Here is a 25143-nt window from a genome sequence, read left to right as displayed (position 1 = left end):
AGAGTTACTAGACTTGCTGTAGACAGACTTAGGTGTCCTCACTCCAGTGTTGAGATGTGTTGTTCGACGGAGTTTTACTGAAGCTCAAAGATGACTTTCAGACAGAACCACAGCCTAAATAACAGCTAACAGTTTTATCATGTATTGAAATAATGGAGGAACACAAAAAGTCCATAAAAAGCTCCCATTTATACTTACAGAAGTGGGGAAAACCACATTCAAATAAAATTGCATATTTGATTTTTATACCACAGTAATGACAGTGTCTCACAATGTCACCCTTGTAAATTGTGAAATCTTAAAAGGTCTTAGCAGTGCAACAATTAAGTCAGTATGGTTTTACTGTGTGGAATTGTAGGACCAGCAATGAAAAATTCCCAGATTTGTGTCTCCACAAGAGGAGCCTGGTGGGTAAAAGCTCTACCTCCATTTGTACTTCTGGAAACTAGAGGAACCATAAATAGGCCTGCAATCTGAGAACGTTGCCACAAGGACAAATACAGGAAATCATTCATACCTTATGCAATAACTCTTAGCAATGCAACACATCTGTCTAGCAGTTAATCATCTCTTCTCTCATGTTAATATTTTACTTCAAACCTGTACTGTCACAACTTTGACCACTGTGTGTGTCGAGGTTTGCTGTTGAGTTTGAGATATTTCATTTTGTTATGGCTGTCACAGGGTACACTCTGGACAGGTTTCCAGGGTGTCACAGGGTTTACACAGAAAAACAGAGAACCATTCATGCTTACATCCACGCCTAAGACCAGTTTAGAGTCACCAGTATTTTAAACTGCATGTTTTTATATTATTGGAGGAGTACCTGGAGAGAAACATGCAAAGTCCACTTTTTATTTAAAAGTAACTCTTTCAAACAGTAATGTTTGAAAGATTTACATTAAATTTTTGTCATACTGCATTTTTATATTGACCTGTATAATTATTACCATTATTCGTTTTTTTAATTATAGGCTGTTTAACTTAATGTTTAGCTTATATGACAGAATTCCTATTGCTAGGAAACATAAGGAAATTCTGGGTCTTATAATATGTATTAATTTATTCGTTTGTTCTGGACTGTGTTGAGAAGTAATGAGAAATATTTTAAGTTATTTCAATTTCCTTTAAAATATAAATTATTTATATATATATATATACGCGTGCCAAGTATTCCGACAGCGTAGCACAAAATACGGCGAGTGAACTGGATGCGCGTCGGTTGTAACCATAGCAACATAGACTAATACTATTTGCTCGTATAGTTGCTGTTGCTCGAATAAAACTAACTCAGGATATTTAATGAGGCCAAATTTCTATAGGCCAAATCAGCTTTCTGCTGCTGGGGGAAAGGTAAGCGACTATAAACGCGACTTTTTTTGTTAGCCTTCTATCAGCGGACCTGTCGTTTTTGGCCAGTGTGAGGTAGCACTGTCGCCACTGAGTTTCTTATGTCTGACTAAATGTGAATATGTGCCAAAATGCTTCGCAGGTTCCTAATGAAAGCAGCGGGGAACGCTGAAAATGTCTGTTAAAAAATTGAAACAAGAAGAAAAACTGACCCCGAAATCCATAGGAACACACAGCAAGTATGCTTGGTTATCTTCTCCTTACAGTTATTTAATTGTTCTTGACCCAGTTCAGAATTCATCTCCGTGATATGAAAACCACAAATCACCTGATAAGCATGTTTTATAGGGCATTTCGTGATCTAAGGAGGCTCCAGTCCCTGCTTGCCAAAAACAGTCCCAGACAAGAGGTGAACAGCAACAACAACAAATGACACCACACCAAGGCTGAATGTCTAGACATTTTAATAACAGACCCCAAAAACCAGCTCACATTGCTACCTATCTGTGTGTATTATTGTGGTGTGAGACTCCTTGTGTTTGCAGGTGGCAGTGTTGAGTCACAGTAAAGGATGCAGCAGTGGAACCAGCAGATCCATCCCTCCTCAAAAAAACACAAGTAGACACAGGCTTGAGAGTGACATCAGCAATGAGGCCTCAGAACTGGACAAATTCAGGTTACATTTCCTAAGGACCGCATAATCTCTGAAATAATATTAACTAAAATCTCAAAGCACACAGTTATGAGTCCAAGTCTTTTCGAATACTAATACAAGTAAGATGCATAAAATTAATACATTAGAGGCCCAGTTGACCTTTATTATGTTGACTCTGAAAATGAAAGAATCGTAGGTTGACTTTGTCTAAGTTTCAGTAACATGTGCTACTAATCTCAGCTGTGGATATACTGGTAGAGCTGTTTTTCTGTAAGACAGTGATCTGCACTGCTCAAAAAATGATCAAAGTATAGCATTTAGTCAGATAAACTTCTGGGATATTGATCTGATCTGATCTGGTCAATTAAAATGGCAGAGGGAGTTGTTAATCAGTTTCAGCTGCTTTGGTACTGCTTTGTTGATGAAATTAACAACCGGTGTCCTGGAGGAGTAACAATGAGACAATCCCAAAATAGGAATGGTTTCACAGGTGGATCCCGCTGACATTTTTTCCCTCCTCATCTTTTCTTGCTGTTTTTTTCACTCGTTTGCATTTGGCTAGTGTCACTACTGGTAGCATAAGGTGATACCTGGACCCTACAGAGGCTGCACAGGTGTTCCAACTCCTTCAGGATTATTGATCAGAGATCCCCGCTACATGCCATTGCCAGAAGGTGTGCTTTGTCCACCAGTACAATCTCATGTGCATGGAGATTCCAGGGAGACAGGCAGTTACTTTCGAAGAGCTGGACAGGGCCAGAGAAGGTCACTTATCCTTAGCCCATCAGCAGGACTGCTGTCTGCTCATTTGTGCAAGGAGAAACAAGATGAACACTGCCAGAGCTACAAAATGACTTTCAGCATGCAACTGATGTGAAAGTCTCTGACCAAAGAATCAGAAACAGATTTAATGTGGGTGGCCTGACGGCCCAATGTCCTTTAGTGGACCCTGTGTTCACTCCAAGCACTGTGGAGCCCAACTAGTATTTGCCATAGAATACCAGAATTGGCAGGTGCATGACTGGTGTACTACAGATCACAGCAGGTTCACCCTGAGCACATTTGACAAACAGGAAAAGGTTGTGGAGCAAATTATGTTGCCTGTAACATCATTCAGCATGACCTGTTTGGTGGTGGGTCAGTGATCGTCCAGGGAGGCATATCTATGTAATATTAATGGGTTGCATTTATATAGCGCTTTTCGAGACCCTCAAAGCGCTTTACAATTCCACTATTCATTCACATACTGGTGGAGGCAAGCTACAGTTGTAGCCACAGCTGCCCTGGGGCAGACTGACAGAAGCGAGGCTGTCATATCACGCCATCAGCCCCTCTGGCCATCACCAGTAGGCGGTACGTGAAGTGTCTTGCCTAATGACACAACGACAGAGACTGTCCAAGCTGGGGCTCGAACTGGCAACCTTCTGACTACAAGACAAACTGCCAATTTTTGACACGGGACACACAGACCTCTACAAGCTAGGCAACATCACTCTGACTACCATTAGGTATTAGGATGAAACCCTTGGACTCATTTTCAGACCCTTCACTGGTGCAGTGGGTAATGGCAGATAAAGGAATTGATACCATTGACACTTGGCTGATCTAAATCCAAAGGAACATCTTTGGGATATTATGTTCATCCAACACCACCAGGTTGTTCCTCAGACTGTCCAAGAGCTCGGTGACAGCCTGGTATAGATGTAGGAGGAGATCCTCAAGGACACAATTCATCATCTCATTAGAAGCATGCTCCAATGTACTTGTTCATGCATACAGACATGTGGGTGCTACTAAGCACCATTTTAAGTCCTACAATGAAATTTTGTCAAAATAGACTAATTGGCCCTATTATTTTTTTCCACTTTAATTTTCAGAGTATCTTTGAATTCAGCCCTCTGGAGGTTAATAATTTTAATTCCCATTAAAAACGATTGCATCCTTTCATTCCAAACACAGGACCCAGTCCCTACCTGTATAGATATCCAGCATAATATGTTTTCCATTGATATCTGGTATGTTTTCAAATGTTGAGCAGTGTATATTGTCTCTTTCTGCTTTTTCTACGTGATTTCTTGTTTATGTTAAGTCTGGTTCATTGGGTAATAAACCTGACTTGGAACTTGACTGGATATTGATTTCTCCAGGCAAGTTCCAGCTAAATAATTGCACTAACCTTCCTGTAGCATTGCATTCAGTTTAAATAGTGTTGCTATCGAACTATGTAATAACCTTTCCTTTTTGAAGCACCACACCACACAATATAAATTAAGTACCTTCAAATTTGTTTTTAGATTCAACAACCTAAAGCCAAAGGTCTTCAGTTAGCTTAAGTTTACATATTAAATGAGCAAGGAAATGTAAGGGTGGCTTGCTAAATTAAGAAAAGTAATATCCACATTCAGATCTTTTCAAAGAGGAAATGTTTCTGGACAGCTTTAAGTCCTCTCTGTACTTCAGGGAAAACAATAACTGTATTGAGGTTAAATTCTAATCCTAAATGTGACTAAAATGCTTTCAAACTTTTCTGATGTTGGCGTTTGTACATTAATTATACAGTGAAATATTTCTTTAAGGGATTAAATGCAATATGTAGTTCTTTAAAGTTAATTGTACATAATTTTCCTGTCATTTACCAGCATAACATACAGAGACCAAAGATGCTTCAGCAGCCACCCGTTGCATGAACTGTTCTCTGACATCCTTGTGTCTTTGATCAAGAACCGACTGTGCAGGTGAAATATGTTTGAAGTACTTAAACATTTCTTCTGCTGTAATAGATACGGATAACTTCTGTGATAATATTTACTCTTTCAACAGTGAATGGATTGAGCATGCACCTCCTGAGTCAGTCCTTAGAGTTCTCATCTGCCTGCGATTATTGATCAGAGATCCCCACTATCAGGTCCAAGTTTAAAAAACAAAACAACAAACTTTAATTTTTTATGCTTTTAATTTAATGAAAAAACATTTCTGCAAAATAAAAACAACAAATGCTGATTTTATTTTATTTGATTTAGAAAATCCTCCATGAGCTTCAAGGCATCAGTTTACTTGCCAGGGTAAATGCCTAATGTAAAAAAAGAAGAAAAAAAAACAATGCTTCTTTTGCCCACAGTGATATGATGCCACCCTGAACCCTTCTCTCCTTTGTCTCTCAGTATATGGAGTCTGTCACTGCTCTGTATATGTCGTGTGGGGAGCAGACGTTTGCCACGCAGAAGCTGGTCACAATGACCTGTGAGTAATGTGAAGGCAGACTCACAGAGAAACACCGATAATATAAGTTGTATTGTCCTTATCAATGGCGGATTAACTGACTGTATTCCAGACATCTTTCAGAAATTATCTGCCACTCAGGATCAAAGAGTCTGGGTCATTGAGAGTGGCGCTCACAGGGTAAGTGATAAGTTGTGACGAGGTTATCTGTGACTGTGTGCTGTTTGTTGTCACTGTTTTGGCATGTCTGGGTTAAACCAGAGAGAGTCCGCATAAGACATTCAAAGAATTCTGGATGGAAATCTGCAGGCAGTGGTGACAAAAGTATAAAATCTTTTTAAAATGTTATTTAGAGGGAAATCAATTCATTTTTTACGCATTTAAAAAAAATAGACTAGCATTTTTTATGAACAGTCTTTATACCCCAGAGATCATTGTAATTACAGTTAATTTGGATAATGGTTTGAAAGTGATGTTAAAGTGAGTGCCTTGAGGCATTTCAAGCTAATAGGTGCTTCTAGATGAGTTTAACTCTGTAACATAACAGGAAATGATTTGTGTTTAAACCATGGAAAAATACGCTAACAGTGGCAATAATGAGTTCAGTTTTTTCCTGCTGACAATAATTTTACAATTATTATTATATATAGTTTAATATATATATATATATATATATAGCAGCTGGATAGCGTAGTGGTTAGACTACATGCCTTTGGAACAGAGGATCGCAAGTTCGATTCCTGCCTGGGGCGTCTGTATCCAGTAAGGGTCCTAAGGCTAGACCCCCTATGCTAAGCAAGCCTACCGCAGACATGAGCGAGACAGATAAATATGAAGGCATGCCGGCTCGGACGTCGCCCGGATCAACAAGGTCCGCGTCAGGTGTTGAGGAACCAGGGCACCCTGATGAAAAGTGGGCTACTGGAACAAGAAGGCATTGGTGGGCAAGAGACAAAAACAGGGCATTGTTGGAATGCTACTACGCAAGTAACCCTGGCGGAAGGGGCTACATGAATAGGATGCGGGACCTATGGATTCTTCGATATCCAACATCCACAATGACGGCGAAACAACTAGTAGCTCAGTGTTCCAACATTCGAAAGAAGGGACTGCTCTCACAGCTAGAGATTGACGAGGTACAACACAAATGCTACGGCAAGGAGGAGTCAGGACGCCAGGTCAGGGGGGAGATATCATCACCCCCACCCGAGATTGGGTACATAGCCCCAAGTGCGATAGGAGAAGGATAGTTGAGTGCGAGAGGAACTGACCTGAAAAATAGAAACCTGTATCCCCCGTAGTCGGTTACCAAGATTACGTGAAGTACCCTCAGAAGGTCTGCTAGATGATGTTAATGCAGCACTACGGACGATACCTACAACCACACTAACAAGCTGATCTACAATACGGCAGCAGTGATCAGTGCAGATGCTTGGCTACAAGTTGAACAGCCACAAGGGGCAGTACCCTCCATGGAGAAGGAGGCTAGAGGGCAAGATCAAAGTAGCACGGAGGGAGGTTAGCCAACTAACGGAGTTGCAGAAAGGTGCGACAAAGAAGGTGCATAAGAAATACAGCAAGCTGTCCATACCTAAGGCAAAGACTCATAGCCTTGGCCAGCCGCTTGAGGAGGTACACCAGAGAGATAGAAGGCAGGAGAATAAACCAGCTGTTCTCCACAGAACCAGCAAAGGTGTACTCTCAGTGGCAAGGGAACAATAAGAGAACAGCACCACCAAGGCTGGAGACGGAGCAATACTGGCAGAGCATATGGGAGAAGGACGCAACCCATAACGGCAATGCTAGTGGATCTGAGGGCAGACCACAGCGACCTCCCTGAACAGGGTCCAGTAACCATCACAGTGGCAGATATCCAAGAAAGGGTCTCCAGTATGAAGAGTTGGACAGCACCAGGGCCCGACATGGTTCAGGCCTACTGGCTAAAGAAGCTGACTGCACTCCACGAGCGTCTGGCAGCACAAATGAACCAGCTGCTAGTTAACGAGAGACACCCGGAATGGCTAACCGAAGGTCGGACGGTCCTGATCCCCAAGGACCCCAAGAAGGGACCGGTCCCCTCCAACTACCGACCAATAACCTGCCTCAGTACTACATGGAAGCTCCTGTCAGGCATCATATCGGCTAAGATGAACAGGCACATGGGTCAATACATGAGCGGGACACAGAAAGGGATTGGCAAAACACCAGACAGAACAGTCAGCCGAGACTGCAAGACCAGACTGACCAACCTGTGCACTGCCTGGATTGATTACAAGAAGGCCTATGACTCAATGCCCCACAGCTGGATACTGGAATGCCTAGAATTGTACAAGATCAATGGGACCCTAAGAGCCTTCATCAGGAACTCAATGGGGATGTGGCGTACAACACTAGAGGCCAACTCCAAGCCCATAGCACAAGTCACCATCAAGTGCGGGATCTACCAAGGAGATGCTCTGTCCCCACTGCTGTTCTGCATAGGCCTGAACCCCCTCAGTGAGATCATTAACAAGACTGGCTACGGATACCGACTACGGAACGAAGCAGTTGTCAGCCACCTCCTGTACATGGATGACATCAAGCTGTATGCCAAGAGTGAACGAGACATCGATTCACTGATCCACACTACCAGGCTATACAGCAATGACATTGGAATGTCATTCGGACTGGAGAAGTGTAGTCGGATGGTAACAAAGAGAGGGAAGGTAGTCAGAACTGAGGGGATTGAATTACCAGAAGGCAACATTGCAGACATAGAGGACAGTTACAAGTACCTGGGGATCCCGCAGGCGAATGGGAACCATGAAGAGGCCGCTAGAAAGGCTGCAACCACCAAGTACCTGCAGAGGGTCAGGCAAGTCCTGAGGAGTCAGCTGAATGGTAAGAACAAGATCCGGGCCATCAACACGTACGCCCTGCCCGTGATCAGGTACCCTGCTGGGATAATAGGCTGGCCAAAGGAGGAGATAGAAGCCACTGACATAAAGACAAGAAAGCTCCTTACCATGCATGGAGGGTTTCACCCCAAGTCCAGCACCCTGAGGCTGTACGCTAAGCGGAAGGAAGGGGGCTGGGGACTGGTGAGTGTCAGCACCACAGTCCAGGATGAGACAACGAACATCCAAGAATACATTGGGAAGATGGCCCCAACTGACCGAGTGCTCAGTGAATACCTCAGGCAGCAGAAACCCAAGAAAGAGGAGGGAGACGAGGAACCATCATGGAAGGACAGGCCCCTGCACGGTATGTACCACCGGCAGATAGAGGAGGTGGCTGATATCCAGAAATCCTACCAGTGGCTGGACAAAGCTGGACTGAAAGACAGCACAGAGGCACTAATCATGGCAGCACAAGAACAAGCTCTGAGCACAAGATCCATAGAGGCTGGGGTCTATCACACCAGGCAAGACCCCAGGTGCAGGCTGTGTAAAGATGCCCCAGAGACAATCCAGCACATAACAGCAGGGTGCAAGATGCTAGCAGGCAAGGCATACATGGAACGCCATAACCAAGTGGCCGGCATAGTGTACAGGAACATCTGTGCCGAGTATAATCTGGAAGTCCCGAGGTCAAAATGGGAGATGCCCCCAAGGGTGGTGGAGAATGACCGAGCTAAGATCCTGTGGGACTTCCAGATACAGACGGACAAAATGGTGGTGGCTAACCAACCGGACATAGTGGTGGTAGACAAACAGAAGAAGACGGCCGTAGTGATCGATGTAGCGGTTCCGAATGACAGCAATATCAGGAAGAAGGAACACGAGAAGCTGGAGAAATACCAAGGGCTCAGAGAAGAGCTCGAGAGGATGTGGAGGGTGAAGGTAACGGTGGTCCCCGTGGTAATCGGAGCACTAGGTGCGGTGACTCCCAAGCTAGGCGAGTGGCTCCAGCAGATCCTGGGAATAACATCGGAGATCTCTGTCCAGAAGAGCGCAGTCCTGGGAACAGCTAAGATACTGCGCAGGACCCTCAAGCTCCCAGGCCTCTGGTAGATGACCCGAGCTTGAAGGATAAACCGCCCGCAGGGGCGTGCTGGGTGTTTTTAAAAAAAAAAAAAAAAAAAAAAAAAAAAAATATATATATATATATATATATAGTTATTTTACTATTAATTTTACTGTTACTACTTTTTTTTTTTGCTTTACATCTGATAACATTATTTAAAAAGTTTCCTCCCAGTTAGACATGCAGAAAAGACCTGACCTAAGAGGTGTCCAGTAGGCAACCTGGTCAGATACATGAACCACCTCAACTGGTTCTTTTCAATGTGGAGGAGTAGAGGCTGCATTCTGAGTCCCCCCTGAATGGCTGAGCTCTTAAATATATCTCTTGAGTCCAGACATCCTTCACCGGAAGCTAATTCCTATTGCTTGTATCTGCGATCCGATATTTTTTTTAGTCACTACCCACAGATCAAGGCTGTAGGTGAGGGAAGAAGCATAGATTTACCAGTGTGGTTTTTCTTAATTTTTTTGCCCAATGCTTTGTCATTTGGGAAAGTACTAATGAGGATTGATGACACTTTGCCATCTCTTTATTTCTATTTCCTTTTGTAAATGAATACCAACTCTGACTGTGGTAGACTATGGCAAAACTCCTCTCGACAACTGATAGCAGTGTGCTACTGGGAGCCCTGCTAGCACTCACCACTTTGGCTGAGAGGTAAGTAAATGTTGCACCGAAGACTATACATACAAGGACGATTTCATCTGTTACAAGATTTTCTTCTCTGTAGCATAGAATTTAAAGAGGAGATTGGGAAGCTACTGATAGTGGAGAGCCTCCTTGTAATACTTCAGGAATACGACCTCCTGTCAAAGAGGTAAGAAAGCACTACTAAGTTGTTATTCTAATTTATGGAAAAGGTTTTTTCACCCATTAGTGCTGATATACAGTCATAAAATCTGGACAGAAACATAGACAGACAAATAAAATAGAGCTGTAAAGAATAATAGTGTATATTATCTCTGCAAGTATCAAGTTATATTCACTTAACATAAATAATATTGGGGTTAAACTTCGTCCAGAATGAGTGCGGAGCTGTTGAGGCTGCTCTGCCCGGTTCAGCTCGTGAGGGCTCAGGTGAGGGAGCTGGACGGTCTGCCAGTACTGCTGAGTCTGTTGCATGGCAAGCACCTGAAACTGCTATGGAGTGTCACCTGGGTGCTGGTCCAGCTCTGCGAGGACCCCGACATCAGGGTGGAGATCAGAAGCTGGGGTGGCGTGCAGCAGCTCCTCCGGCTGCTCCACAGGTTCGTGAAAATGAGCGAGTACAATGTATTTAAAGTTTAGATTACAACAGTTAGCTCTCAGTTTGAACATTTATAGTCTGTAAGTTGTTTTCACTAGTTTTCAGTGTGATCCTTGTCTTTGAAGGGACAGATCAGCAAATATTGCTGATGAATCTGTCTGGAGTTTATTACCTCATATATTTTTCTATCCTTTTTTTATCCTTTCACATCTTTGCTGGTTAGAAAAAAAATGCTTTCCGTTTGTCTGCAACATAATCTCATCCAATATTTCATAGCTAATGATGGAGGTTGTAACTTTAGCTGACTGAACAGCATTAAACAGCTTTGTTCTCAGGCTTAAAACAGTCACAGTGCCAAAAAATAAGGCACAAAATCATTCACACAGTGACAGGCGGTACATCACCGACCGCTCGTCCATTGAGGCGCTCTCCAGTGCCAACGCAGCCGGTCGCATCCAGAGAGAGCACATGAGGGAGGAGCTCAGCCCTCAGGAGGTGGTGGACAACACGATCGCGCTCCAGTCAGGTCAGGGTATACGCTGCATATCACACAATTTATTTCTGGGTACTGTGTTGCTCAGTGGCATGGTGGAGCAGTGGTTAGTACCACAGTAAGAAAGTCCTGGGTTTGAATCCACCAAAGTACCCACCAGCTTTTCTGTGTGAGAATATTATATATTTATTTATTTTTAATGATATTAATTTATAAACTTATAAAGTACTCATTAGTGGAAATTGGAGAAAAACAGGTTTTATAAGTGAAAGACTTCTATTATAAAATCAGTCACATGGAGAACAAAGCCTGTGGGAAAGTTCAACCCAAGAACACGCTTGGGGTAAAAACACAGGTCATCTACTAATAATACATCTTAAAATCTGGAAGAAACGGTGGAAATATGAAACTTTTACTGCTTGGGAACATATTTGTACCTTTGTGATGGTTAGGAATTTACATATAGTTACGATACGTTCCAATGATCCCTGTCCCTAGGTCTGCGTAGGGACAGAAGCGGACATTTATTCCACCTCTGTCTCAGAGAGTTTATGATAAAGCATTTTTTTGTCCCTACTGCACAAAAAGAAAATGCTACCCCAGTCTTATCAGTTACTGAGGATGTAAACAGTTTTTTCCTGACATGAGACAATGACGACTGCAGAGAGTTGACTAACCCTGTCTGTAATTGCACAGGAAGTGGTTGTAAATTTCCTGTTTTCAAACGTCTGATGACTCTAACATAAAGCAGAACTCGTTCTTGCTCACTCCAAACATGCATGCCCCGAGAAGTATCAATAGGGAAAGCTTAAGATTTACATTTCAAACACAGTGTTTCCTTCTGGCCTTTTGGTTTTTTAGAGAGTCATATAAATATTTACATCTGTAATCCAGACTATTTAGGACTCTGTGATTGTGTATATGAGTTCTTAAATTAAATTCTATCCCTTTAATCCCCCTTTCAGCCTGCTGTACAGCTCTGACTGAGATGAGTCTAGATGACACATCTGCTCACCACATTGTTCAGGTAAAGAAGGGTTCTTAGTGGAAGAGCACGTATTAATCAAATGAGAGTGCTTTTACTCTTGATCCTATTACCAGAGAGAAATATGTAAAAGCATGAGCTATAATAAATAAAAATAAAAACACATGTATATGTTTTTGCGTTAGTTACATTTGACCTTCTTTTCTTAGGAAAATGGCATCTATATAATTGCAAAGTTGATTATACCATGTGACTCTGGACAAACAATCACTTCTTTACAGGTATATGCTATTATATGTAACAAATTGCATAATAATCTAAATGTTATAATTATAGGAAATAACATATCTGTTTGTGTACTGGCAGTGCTATGCATTCCGGGCGCTCCGATTTCTCTTTAGTGTGGAAAGAAATAGACATCTGTTTAAGAGGTGATGAAACGGCATTAAAAAGTTTTAAAATATAACAGAAACTGTCTAACATTAAGTTCATGAAGTGGATGAATTGTTTTAAAATGAGCTACTGTTGGAACACTGCCAGGGAAAGAAGTCTCATTATTGCTTTCCACTGCCGTTTTGTGATCTTTTATCCATTACAGACTCTTTCCCACAGACCTCTTTGAGCTGTTTATTGATGTTGGACATTATGTGCGGGACCTCGCTGCCTATGAGGGCCTGCAAACCAAAGTTTCACTCTACACTGTAAGAAATAGCTTCTAAATGAGTTTATTTGTTTATTCAGCTGTTTTGGAGTTGGGGAAAAAAGGAAAAACATTGACTGCCGTGGGGTAAAATAAATGAGGTAAACTGACAAACAAACAAAGTTTTTGTGTTTTCAATGCAGAAAGAGGAACTGGACAATCTGAGAGAAGGCATTGAGACAGTGGACCAGAACCGACCTCCTCTCAGAGTGATCAGTGGCTACTCTGTGTTGGACCATCTGGGCACCGGGGCCTTTGGAAGTGTCTTTAAGGTAAACATCAGTAACAGGAAACATAATCAAGAGTGACCAAATTTGGAGTTGGTTGTGATGTTTTGCATCTTTTCTTTTTAAATTTACTTCAAATTTATTGGTTTGATGACAGGTCCAAAAACAGAGCGGCCAGAACATCCTAGCGTTGAAGGAGGTGAATCTACACAACCCTGCATTTGGCAAAGACAAGAAGTCCAGAGACAGTAATGTGGAGAAAATCATCTCAGAGCTCACAATCATCAAAGAACAGGCACTTGGCTCAATACAAATCACAAGTGAACTGTATTTGGACAGTATGATTACATGTTGGAAGTTAATGTGTTGCTTATTTATCTCTAGATGACACACCCGAACATTGTTAAATATTACAGGACTTTTCTGGAAGGTGAGCATAATGAACTCTGAAACTGAAAATTACAGGGAGTCTATTTGATTGTCTTGAGGTCCATATTGTTATTCTCAGGCTCTACTAAAGGATATTTTCCTGATTCATAATCCCTGTAATCCCTGTGAGCCAAAAACTCACAGGGATTACTTACTTACTGGGTTCATTATCTGTAACTGTAGTCATGTTTAACATGAACATCCACAGGTATAATGGCAAGAATCTGAAGGAAATTAAGGAAGAACATATAATAAGTCCCCTTTAAAGAAGAAAAAAACAGCAAAAGGCCAAACACACTTATCATAATGTCCATTTTAGGTGACAAGCTGTACATTGTGATGGAACTGATTGAGGGAGTACCACTGGCTGAACATTTTAACTCTCTGAAGGAAAAACAGCAGCAGTTCACCGAAGACAGACTTTGGAATATATTCATACAGGTAACAAATGCTAGTAAGTGCTTTGTAAACTGCTTGTACTGCATGAAGTCTGATTGTCTACCGCCTGACTAATTTGACACTTCCCACAGGGTCCACAGAGTAAAGCGCTATACACAGGCCATTTGCCATTTACCATTACCTTTTTGTGGTTAAGAACAAACTTAATAGAAAACACAATTAAACTGAAACCTAGAAATTGAGAGCTAATGAAAATTAGACTCAGCCATACACAATCAACACAGTCACAAGGGATGAAGTAAAACTCCAGTGAAGACAGAAGAGGACATGGGATTAAACAGGAAGTGAATAATGGACCATTACTGAAAGGGGAAAACACGAATAAAGAAAAAAAAATCTCAACATAGATGAACTAACTCCTAGGGAACACAGAAGGATGAAAAGAAACACCCAAGGGGACTAAAATGCAAGAAACAGCAACTAGAGCCTAGGTACAACAAAATATTAGAGTGTAAAATAAAAATAACCCCGCAAAACATAAAAATCATAACTTTAAACACCAAAGCAAAAACCCAAACTCACATATTCGTTCAAAACTCAAAGGAACAGAAACCCTGGCTGCCAAACTGGTTTTTGATTGTTTTTGATAATAGCCAAAATGAATGGCAATAATTTTCACTCAGCAAATGAGACACACATGGATGAGCCACAACTCCCAAAGCACTTCTAGCATTGAAATGAACATAATTTCTCCATGTTCCTTCAGATGTCTCTGGCATTGAGGTACCTGCATAAGGAGAAGAGGATAGTCCATCGTGACCTGACGCCAAACAACATCATGCTAGGGGAGAAAGATAAAGTCACCATCAGTGAGTGTGCAGTTAGGTTTCCCCACAGAACATCTCGTCATATGAAAAGTTTAACTCTTGTCTTTCCTCTACCTGAAGCTGACTTTGGCCTAGCTAAGCAGAAGGAGGAGAACAGCAAGCTCACATCAGTGGTTGGCACCATCCTTTACTCCTGGTGAGGAAGTTAAGTCCAAACGTTCAGCTGTTTTTGTCTTTTATTACAGCCTATTAAAGAAACAGCTGGAAAGTTATTATGTTATTCCTGGCTGTGTACACTTGTTTTGTGTTAATCGAGCTGAGGGAACAGAAATCTGCTCACATAAACAACTGTGGGAACTCTCCTCCAATTAGAGGTTTTAAATACGATGGTTGTCATTAGAATTAAGCCTCAATTTGGCTTCAGGTAAAAAGTCGAGGCCTAAACTTGAGTTTTAGAGTTTAGAATCCATTGCTGTGTGATTATATTCCTATAATGCTGTCCGATTCACATACACTTTCTTTTTCCTTGTCAAATTGTGGGGTCCTTCTAATCTTCTGTGATCATCGTCAGATTTTGTGGCTTCATTCAGAGATTTATTGCATGAATGGTCCTCATGACTCAAGATTTTCAGTGTGGTGATGTGTTTTTAGCCCAGAGATAGTGAAAAACGAGCCGTATGGAGAGAAAGCTGACATCTGGGCTTTAGGTTGCATCCTCTACCAGATGGCCACTTTACAGCCTCCATTCTACAGCAGTAATATGCTGTCACTGGCCAGCAAGGTAGCATGGAGACACACAAGACTCACATTTTATGCCTAACTTCATATATTTACTTTCTACTGTCAGTCACTGATCACTCTAATTCTCTGCTGGCAGATTGTGGAGGCCGATTATGAGCCAATTGAAGAAGGTACTTTTTCAGAGAGAGTCATCGACATGATCAAATGGTGAGCATAGACTGTATACAGAAGATCAATCAATCAATCTGGCTTCATTGATTCAGTCATTGGCTTCTGGAATCTGTGTTTGAGGATTTTTATTTAGATTTTACACAGCATCTCAATTTTTGGCTTTCTGGTTCCTCTATTGTTTCTACTAGATTTTCTTAACTGATGCATGTTTAACTTAAAAGCATTCACTAAGGACGAGGTCTCAGGATTAGCCCTGGTAGGAAGTCCAGCACCACAACAGTTGCAATTTATTTAAATGTATTAGTGTTTACATGTATTATCCATGTGGAAAAATAAGAAATAAAATAAGAAATAACAGAACAATCAATTATTTAATAAATTTATTCAGCACTTTACTTTGTGATGTGATGTCCTGTCAGGTGTTTAAATCCAGATCCAGATCTGAGACCGGACATTATAGCTGTGAGTTCCAGGATCTCTGACCTCATGATGAAGCTGATGGATGGACTCTACACTTCCCAGAATTCACTGGAAAGAAAAGCAGAGCGAGACAGGAAACGAGCACAGAGGTTTTTCCTAGAAAGAGATAAAATTAGGGTGACCTGCTCTTACTCAAACATGTCACAGGTGAATTCAGTTCTTTGAAATCAGAAAAAGACTCTTCACTTTATAAATGTTAAATACAGACTCATGAACGTTTGTACTGTGCTGTAGTGCTTATAAATAAATATATTATTAGCCTGCAGAGATTTAAAATGGTGCTTCATATTTTACAGGAAACACCCATGATGAAGACTGAATATGCACCTTCATGCTCCTCTACAGCCTGCAGCTCAAACCACAGCAGAGAGCAGAGACTCGCTCAGGGTATCTGGGTATCTTTATACTGCTCAGACTGTGAAAGGTGTGAAGACACAATGCTAACATGTTGTGCGTGTGTGCTTAGATGACGGCCCTGATGAAGATATTGAAACAGGCACAGACACTACCACCAACTCTACAGGGAAACACTACGGTTAGTGGTGTCAAAGCTGTGATAATGCACATGATCACATTTTTATTACTTACTTCAAAGATACTTTTTTTTGTGTTTTTCATACATCCAAATATTCACAGGCATGTTTACTTTACCTGATGATGCCTCACTACTGTTAGTTGTTGTGGTGCCATTTAGGGATTCAAAGCCTTTTTTCATTTATAAACATTTATTTTCTCATTTCTTCTCACTGCTTTAGATTTTTCTGTTGGTTGTTGTGGATTTTGCTCACTAATTATACCCCAAACCCCATTTGTTTTACTATTTATCTTTAATCAAAGGCTCAAAGTCAGCTGCCTGTGCTACCCCTGATCATATTTTAGTCAGGTAAGTTTAACACATTGAACACATTTCCAGCTGTATGATTTATGTAAGCTCTGGGCTTAATGTATGTGGTAGCAGTCTTGAGCTCATCCTTTGAACTTGAAGAACGTGTAAATGTTTGTTGGTAAACACAAGCAAACTGAATCACGTTTGTGATTTGCTGTTTTTCCCAGTGGGGATTTTGCAGCTGCAAAGGTGAAACCAAGACCGGGTAATTTTTTGACTTTATGGCACTGCTTGACCTCTCAGACTACAGAAACCCTTTCAAATGAGCCTACATGGCTTTCTTTAGCACTCATCAGTCAGTTTGTTGGTTTTGCTCTAACCTCAGTGTCAGCAGGAATCTGCGTCTCCCAGAAGAAGCTTCGCCAGATTGATGATCCAATTCAGAGGCTTCTGGTGCAGCTGCACAAAATCATCTTCATCACTCAAGTAAAGGCATAAAGAAATGTTTTCTGAATCTCTTGATTCAAAAATTATAAATGCAGTCACAGAAACACTCTATCAGTTGGACTATTTGGTCCAGCTGAGATCAACCCATGAGGAATATTTTGTCAGCAGTGGTTAGATTTGTATTTGTTGGTAATAACCTGCATTTATTTAATTTCCAGCTTCCACCAGCTCCACACCACCACATTAAACGGCGCCTTGTTGAAAGATTTAAAAAGTCTCTCTTCCAATTTGGCAGCGATCCGTACAACCTGAAAGTGGAGCTCAGCAAGGTTTGAACTGTCAACTCATAATTCAGAACTGCACTTGAAGTTAAAATGCAGGGAACTTGGAAAATATGGTCAGACAGAATTTGTATTCAGTGATTGTACTTTATAATTTTCCTTCATAATGTAGGACTGCTCAGCAATCATAATCATGATCATTTTGACATTTCTGTGATCAGAATGTGAATAAGCACAATTCACTAACTTTGGAAACATCAGATATTTATTGGACTAAAGAAAAACTGCAGGCTTCAGATTGAAAGCTAGTTCAAAATAAAGCGAAGCATCGTAAGCAGACTACAGCCTGATGCACAGCCTGAGTTTTTAGGGAAAAGGCAAAACGCAGCCCTATGAGGGAGAGGGGCATGCTGCATTAATAACAAATAGCAAAACAATGAGTCATTGTGAAACATAATGTGGCACAATAATGGCTTTGTAACAGATATCTTGTTTTCATAACTGTGAAACTGTTTTCCAGACATGTGACCACAAAACATGTGATGCTAACTTTGCTGTCATTTTGAACATGTGGTGTGATCTTGGTGACAATGTTAGATCAAATGAATAAGGCCCTAGTTTTGCAGGCCTAGAGACCAGTCAATAACCCTCTGGCAACCACATGTCGCTAGGGAAAAATCTGTATTCCCCAACTGGTTGGCAAAAACCTATGTGATTGCTTTGGTCAGTCGCCTATTGCTAATAGTTTGAATGGAAGTGAGAGAGTTGTCTGTATGATGCAAAACAGAAGTTGAGAACATTCACCTTTAAAGGAAACGTTTCACCTTTTGAAACATGTAGGTTGAGGTTCCAAGGCAATCCCTTCCCCATTTCCAATTTGCCATACGCTTAATCCAGTGGTACTGCTACTCGGGTAGTCGTTAGTGAGTATGAAAAACTACAGGCAAATGTGACAAACATGAAAATCTACAGGTAAATGTAGAAATCTGCAAGCAACTCCAGGAATCACTAGGAGGTTTTTGGTGCATCACCTTCCTGAAGGTCATCTTCCAGGAGCTGAGCCTGGACACAAACCAGGGAGAGGGATAATAAGCTTGATTTGAACTCAGTAGAGAGGAAAAAAAAAGAAATTATTTTTGCTCCCTTCCTGGTTTCTTTGATTGTGTGTCTGTATTTGTCACACTTGTGTGACACATATTACATGATTTAACTCCATCCATCCACTCATCCTTTTCAGGGTTGATGGAGCCTATCCCAGCTGTCATAGGGCAAGAGGCAGGGTACACCCTGGACAGGTCACCAGTCTGTCGCAGGGCTAACACACAGAGACAACCACGCACACGCACTGAGGGACATTGAACTCATTACCTTCTTGCTGTGCGGCAACAATGCTAACCACCATGCTGCCTGCTTTAACTCATAAAACAAATTTTAATAGTAGACAAAGACAGCCTGAGTAAATATAACATTTTGTTTTTAAATGATGATTCCATTTATTAAGGGAACAAAAGTTATCCAAACCCACCTGGCCCTGTGTGAAAGTGAAATGGCCCCTACGCCTAATAACTGCTTGTGCCACTATTGGCAACAAAAACTGCAGTCAAGAGTTTGGTATAACTGACTGTGAGTCTTTCACATCACCGTGAAGGAATCTTCTTGGTAGAATTGTTTTAATTAAAACGCGTTGGAGAGCATTTAAGCATCATAATTCTGATGCTGGTATATTGGTCTTTAAATGAAATGCTGTTCGTTTTACACCAGATTTAACGGCAATCAAACCTTCCAAGAAGTTAGACTTCTTGGTTAAACAAAAATTTCCCCAAAATCATCAATATGATTTTTCAAAAAATGTTAGACAAGCCTTTGAGTTATTTCTAGTCACTGTGGTTTTACTCCTTGGACTCTCCGTGGATGTCATTTTTGTCTAGTCTGTTTTTTATTGTTGAATCATGAACTTCGACCTTCACTGAGGCAAATGAGGCCTGAATCTCTTTAGATGTTGTTCTGGATTCTTCTGTGACTTCCTGAATAAGATATCGATACACCGTTGGTGTAATTTTTGTAGGCTGGCTGGGAAGGTTCACCAGTTTTCTCCATTTGGGGAGAGTAGTTTACACTGTGGTTTACTGGAGTCCCAAAGCCTTGAAGTAGCTTTGTGAGCCTCTTTAGATTAATAAATGTCTATAACTGTGTTTCTCATCTGTTCTTAAGTTTATTTAGATTGTGTATTTTTTGAGATTGTTGTCAGGTTCTATTTAAATAATTCTTGATTCATTTCTTGATTTTATGAATTCATGAATTCAGAGAGGAGGGAAATACTTCTCCAAAGCACTGTAAAAAAAAATTAAACCGGAAGGATGTAGAAACATGAAGGCAACTCACACAGAACAGGCGAAAGATGTGAGAAAGGAAAATACTCAGAAGCATAAGACAAATATCAAACAAGAAGATTACAACAGATACAACAGAACATGTCTGGGCTACATTTACTGTAACTACTGCAGTAAAAGCTTCTTAAACACAGCTCTGTGAAGGAATGCTTTCATTTTGCAGTTTCACCATCTTGATGTAAAAAAAAAAAAAAATCAAAATCATAACATCACACAAAGCCAGCATTGTTTCACTCTGCAGTGCACCCCGTGCTCCTCGATGGATGCAGTTTATGACTTCATTCCATGTGTGCTAGGCCGCCAGAACACATTTAATATACCCACCATAGAAGCTGCTGTCAGCTATTTTAAAGCCACACCTGAGGTCCTGTAGCTCTGAACTTTCACTTTCATGATATGATAAACCACAGGGAAGGAGTTTGATAACAGAGTGATGTTTAAGTCTACCATCAAAAACATGTTCCTGCATGAATTTTAATTCAGCTCCTGAACCAATGGCAAAATATTTTCATTATGAGATCAGAGCTCACCTGTCTGTGTCTCTTCTGCTGCCATGATTAATGAAAAATAAAAACATGAGACCAGCAATGGCTAGGTTACCTGATAAACAATGTCTCGTGATAAATCTGCTCTCAGTTCATTCATAGATGATATTAAATAGTAAGCATCTCTCCCTGTAATTACAAGGAAGATTAAAGCATAGCCTGAGTACAGAACATTTTTATTAGCTTGGCACAACTTCTACTGTAAAGCTTCTTTCTTTAATGATCTGATAATGTGAGACATTTTTGGACTGGACATTTTTTAAACTAATTTCAGAGACGTTTAAACATATCTCATAAAAGAGGGCATTAACACCAACCTTAAAAGCTTTGTGAAATCACTGAAATCACCGTGCAAAATAACTCAAGAGTCAGAAACTGAGGAGCTCTCTGCACAATCAAAATGAAATATTTCTTAAAAATCTTTTTTTATTGCATACAGTTGAGTCTACTTTGTTCCAGTACTCAGTTTACAGGAAGTCTTGCTCTGTGCTGGTGTACCTTACAAATGTCTTGTAAGAATCACTTCATAAAATCAGGCAGAACTTAACGGTGTTTGTCTCTCCTCTTCTTGGCTCTCAGCTCGTCCAGGCGTCTCCAGAGCTGATGGCATTTGGTTCAATCAGTTCAGATTGGTGGCCTTGGATCCACCACTTCACGGGAGACATCCATACCGCTGACAGCACAGGTAGTGCCATCAATGCCCAACTTCACCATAAATTTCCAGTAAAAGACAAGCAGAGCATCTTATGCAGAAGTAGAATTGCAAGTTAATTCTGATGTAAAAATAAATAAATAAATACTTTGTCTCTTCTTTGTGTTGACAGTTGATGTGAATCTCAGAGATGGAGTTACATATCACCAGATGCAGGTTGGTGGTGAGAAACTCAGGAATCTTTCTAATAGGAACAATTTTTGCTAGCTAAAAATAAAAGTCATATTTGGCATATAAGTCTATGTAAAACTGCATTGAAAAACAATTAAACTATTGTTGGTATAAATGTCGTGTAGGTCCTCCTGCAGAGGCATAGTGCCAATGTAGGCTGGTTGGTGAACAACAAATTTATTCAGAGAATAAATAGTTTGCTGATGGCATAGTGCCAACTATTATTTCATTAAAATTCAATTTTATGGATCTGTATTACTTTACAACTGCAGGTGTTGACTCTCCCACAGATGGGTCTCATTTTGGAACAGTGTTTTAATTTCAACTTCATCATGATACTGAACTTCTGTCTGTGGCCTCTGACATGGTGTTTTGTTCGAATGTTTTCAGGCGATCATTGAGGAACTGCTGAATGAGAACAGCTACTATGAACCAACAAACAGCAGGTAAACTGGAAATGATGTATTTAACTGAATCATTAGACTCACAAAATCTAGCGCTTGAGCTTTTCTAAAAACTAGTTCAAGACAATTCATTATTATCATCACTTGTCTTGTTCAGCGCACACAAACCTTTAATGAATTTCATTTCAATAGCAGTAATTGAATAGAATAGAATAGAATTAGAATAGAATTACACTTTATTGTCATTGCACATGCACAGGTACAGGGCAACGAAATGCAGTTTGCATCCATCCAGAAGTGCTTTAGTGATATAGATATATTACAATATATATTAGCAATAATATAGATATGTGAGTATATTACAGAAATGGGTCTATTATGGTATGTTATAATGTACACGGTATGAAGTATGTTGTGAATATTCTATAACTATAAGTATGTACAGGCTGTAGTGAGTACAAGCTATGTACAGGATATGAACAGGATATAAATATGAAAAACTATACAGAATATGAAATAAATAACTTTACAGAATCTGGGGTATACAGCTATACAGAAATGGGAACTATGCAAGTTGTAAACAGTTGTAGGATTAAAGATTATCGAATGTACAGAATGATTATTTACACAGAGCTATACAGTAGTGCAGTTAAGATAAGTGAGGGTGAGGATAGTTTCTACAGAGGCTATTGCTTTGTTTCTGTGGCTACAAAATGTAAATGAACTATTATGCTGATTTTCAACTCTTTATTTTTGCATGATTTACAGTTAAAAAAAACAACTCTTTGTTTGTCTTATGTTGGGCCTTGTTGCAGTCCCTCAGTTTATCCATTGTCTGAAACTAGCTATTTTAACATTGACTCCTTTGAACAAGTTTTCTTTTGATTGGTTGCCCCTCTCAAGCAAAAATTTGGAACCGTAGGCGGGTGGGGCTTCTGTATTTATAACTGCAGCTGAATGACTGAGAAGACCATATTAAGATAATACCTCAGCTCAGGTACAAATATCAGTAGGAAAATACAAAAAATACAAATAAATTACAAACAAATATAAAAGAAGTAAGATATTACACTCTATACAACGGTAGCATACACAGTATGTGATTATGGATACTGTGTATGGATATTAGGGATATCCAGTCTATTTTACATCAGAAGTAGAAACATAGAAAGGAGTAGAAAAAAACTGTTTCAAACTGAGTGTTTAAGGCAGTCTGAAGCCTGAGCATTTGGTTCAGAGATTACTTATATATATAATGGGGCCATTATCTGAAACTTTTACCGTATGTTAGTCTCTTTTCCTTTTGTTATTCCAAACTAAGTTTAGTGGGACAGTTGTTTGAAATGAAATAAAGATTTCTCTCATTTTTCTTTTTTTTCTTTTTTTCTTTTAGGCTCAGAAAGAAAAGAAATGACCAAGAAAAAAAGTAACAGTTATCTTCACTCATCCCTAAAAACTCAAACTTTAAATTTATTTGGAGAAGAATGAGTTCACAATGATACTTCAACACTGCTTGAAATCTAATGAACATTTATCCCAACCCTCATTACAAAACATATTCTCATTGAACATAAAAAGAATATAAAAGTAGTAAATGCATACATTAATTTGTTTGCACATAAACATGATTACGGTGATATTTTACCACAGTGCTCATAGTCATGTTGTCACCTACTCTTTTGATCTCAGGCATTATTGTTGTCTCTTTTTCCCATAAATGTGAAGTGACTGTATGAATTTCCAAAGATATATTATATATGAATATATATACATATCTACAGATAGATACGGATGTAATTAAGTTTGAGACTGACAGTTATTCTATTCTCAGTTCAAAATCAAAATTTAAAACTTGTTTAAAATGCTTTTTTTGAAGCACTTTATACTCTCAGGCCCAGACACTGCATGTCACAGCATGTGTTTTTCTAGTGGCTGCAAGCCACAGTGACCTTGTTTGCTTTCTAAGAACTGATAAGATGCAGCACATTGACCTTAATTCTACATATCACAATTTTTGACTGGATTTGAAAGAAAAAAAAAAACAGGTCAAATGTTTTGCACTGTAATAAAATGCACTCAATCAGCATTTTTACTATAAAGAAGATCTAAAATATGACTGACAGCTGAAGAAAAGCTTTCTTTTGCATTTTGACTCACTGTTATCTGTATAAAACTATTTAAATGTTTGTATTAATAAACATTATTTAATTCAGCAAATGTCTGCCTGTAATGTTTTAATATTACTATAAATATTGTGTATTCTTTTGATGTGCTGTGAGGGCTATTCATGTTGAAGGTGAATTTAGTGCATAAAATGTGCAGGTTTGATCTCCAAAAGTTGATTCTGTTCATCTGGATGTTTTCAGTGGGAGAAACGTTTCGTCACTCATCCAAGTGACTTCTTCAGTCTCAGCTGACTGCAGGTTTCCCCAATCTTATAAACAATAAATTGCATATTGACTGAAACCAGCACAGTGAAGGGCTGGGAGGTCAGTTCCTTAATCTTAATTATGCAAACTCTCATGACCATTGATCAACAACCACTGACCAAAACCCACTGATCAATGGCCATGAGTACCATTCACAGAGAGTTGGGGAATGGCTGCAATCACAGCATTGTAAGATGGCGAAAGATGTACCCTTTGGCCCCCTCCTCGATTCAGAGATGGTCTTTCCCTTTTCACATAAACAGCCTCCTTGACTCCAAACTCAAACCAGCGTTCCTCCCTGTCCAGGATGTGTACATCCTCATCATTGAAAGAGCGTCCACTGGCCTGTGTAAATAGACTGCAGAGTCCTGCCCTGACGAGGTAGCTCTTCTGTGTTGTGCCATCCGCTTCGCCAGAGGTTGTTTGGTTTCCCCGATGTATAAATCCTTAACTGGGCTGGTTTCAGTCATTATGCAATGTACTGTTTATAAGATTGAGGAAACCTGCAGTCAGCTGAGACTGAAGAAGTCACTTGGATGAGTGACGAAACATTTCTCCCACTGAAAATGCTATGTTCAGATGAACAGAATCAACTTTTGGAGATTTACTTGTCTGGATGATTGAACATGCATCAAGACGTGCAGGTTTGATATTGATTGACTCAAATTAACAGTGATGGCAGAAGCAGTCAGATGAAGTAAAAGTACAAAAATTCAGAGCTAAATAAAGATCTGCATTGCAAATAAGTAGTTATTGTCAGCAATATATATTTGAACAAAAATAAAAGTATGAAAGAAAACTAGCTAGTATACTAGTATATATTTTTAACTGGTGTGTGTGTGTGTTATCTAAGCTAATCTATTATCATAAAGTAATATAGAGAGTAAAAAATCACAATATATCTCCTTTATGTTTAGTTGACAATTGTAAGTACACAATAGGATTAAATGGGAAATATTAAGAGCTTTCCATCATTGATATTGATGGAGGTTCATTTGGAAAGAATCCATT

The 25143-nt window shown here is 39.9% G+C and overlaps 1 protein-coding gene across 4 annotated transcripts; it reads left to right on the top strand.

Annotated features, from left to right (window-relative positions):
- Positions 1-1252: 1252 nt before the first annotated feature.
- nek10 (NIMA-related kinase 10) lies at positions 1253-23987 on the top strand. 4 transcript variants are annotated; one of them, XM_082551719.1, is made up of 36 exons: positions 1253-1353; positions 1493-1589; positions 1699-1759; positions 1896-2026; positions 4645-4740; positions 4826-4910; positions 5026-5067; positions 5167-5245; positions 5337-5404; positions 9807-9886; positions 9960-10046; positions 10252-10476; positions 10862-11001; positions 11934-11995; positions 12163-12234; positions 12320-12384; positions 12552-12654; positions 12797-12925; positions 13038-13175; positions 13265-13310; positions 13629-13750; positions 14475-14577; positions 14656-14731; positions 15187-15316; positions 15413-15483; positions 15867-16074; positions 16224-16314; positions 16394-16462; positions 16765-16810; positions 16981-17018; positions 17139-17239; positions 17419-17529; positions 20996-21101; positions 21241-21284; positions 21690-21745; positions 23097-23987. In XM_082551719.1, the coding sequence occupies exons 2-36, from the start codon at positions 1525-1527 to the stop codon at positions 23131-23133; spliced, it is 3183 nt and encodes a 1060-aa protein (XP_082407845.1). In that variant the 5' UTR covers positions 1253-1353; positions 1493-1524; the 3' UTR covers positions 23134-23987. The 4 variants fall into 4 exon arrangements, 3 of the variants coding, with proteins under 3 accessions (XP_082407845.1, XP_082407846.1, XP_082407847.1); XR_014279660.1 differs by lacking the exons at positions 16981-17018; positions 20996-21101; positions 21241-21284; positions 21690-21745; positions 23097-23987 and having other exon boundaries at positions 17419-17506; XM_082551720.1 differs by lacking the exons at positions 1253-1353; positions 1493-1589; positions 1699-1759; ... (2 more) ...; positions 4826-4910; positions 5026-5067 and having other exon boundaries at positions 5223-5245; positions 5348-5404.
- The last annotated feature ends 1156 nt before the right edge of the window (positions 23988-25143 follow it).

This window comes from Aulonocara stuartgranti (genome assembly GCF_965226115.1).
Source record: "Aulonocara stuartgranti genome assembly, chromosome: 11".
Taxonomy (NCBI): domain Eukaryota; kingdom Metazoa; phylum Chordata; class Actinopteri; order Cichliformes; family Cichlidae; genus Aulonocara; species Aulonocara stuartgranti.
Note: the sequence above shows the minus strand (reverse complement) of the source record. Positions and strands in the feature narration are given on the sequence as shown.

Coding starts and splice junctions, on each gene's coding strand:
- nek10 (XM_082551719.1), top strand. CDS start 1,525: ATGTCTGTTAAAAAATTGAAACAAGAAGAAAAACTGACCCCGAAATCC. Junction 13,311..13,628: donor TTACAGGACTTTTCTGGAAG/GTGAGCATAATG, acceptor TGTCCATTTTAG/GTGACAAGCTGTACATTGTG. Junction 16,463..16,764: donor CTCTACAGGGAAACACTACG/GTTAGTGGTGTC, acceptor CTTTAATCAAAG/GCTCAAAGTCAGCTGCCTGT.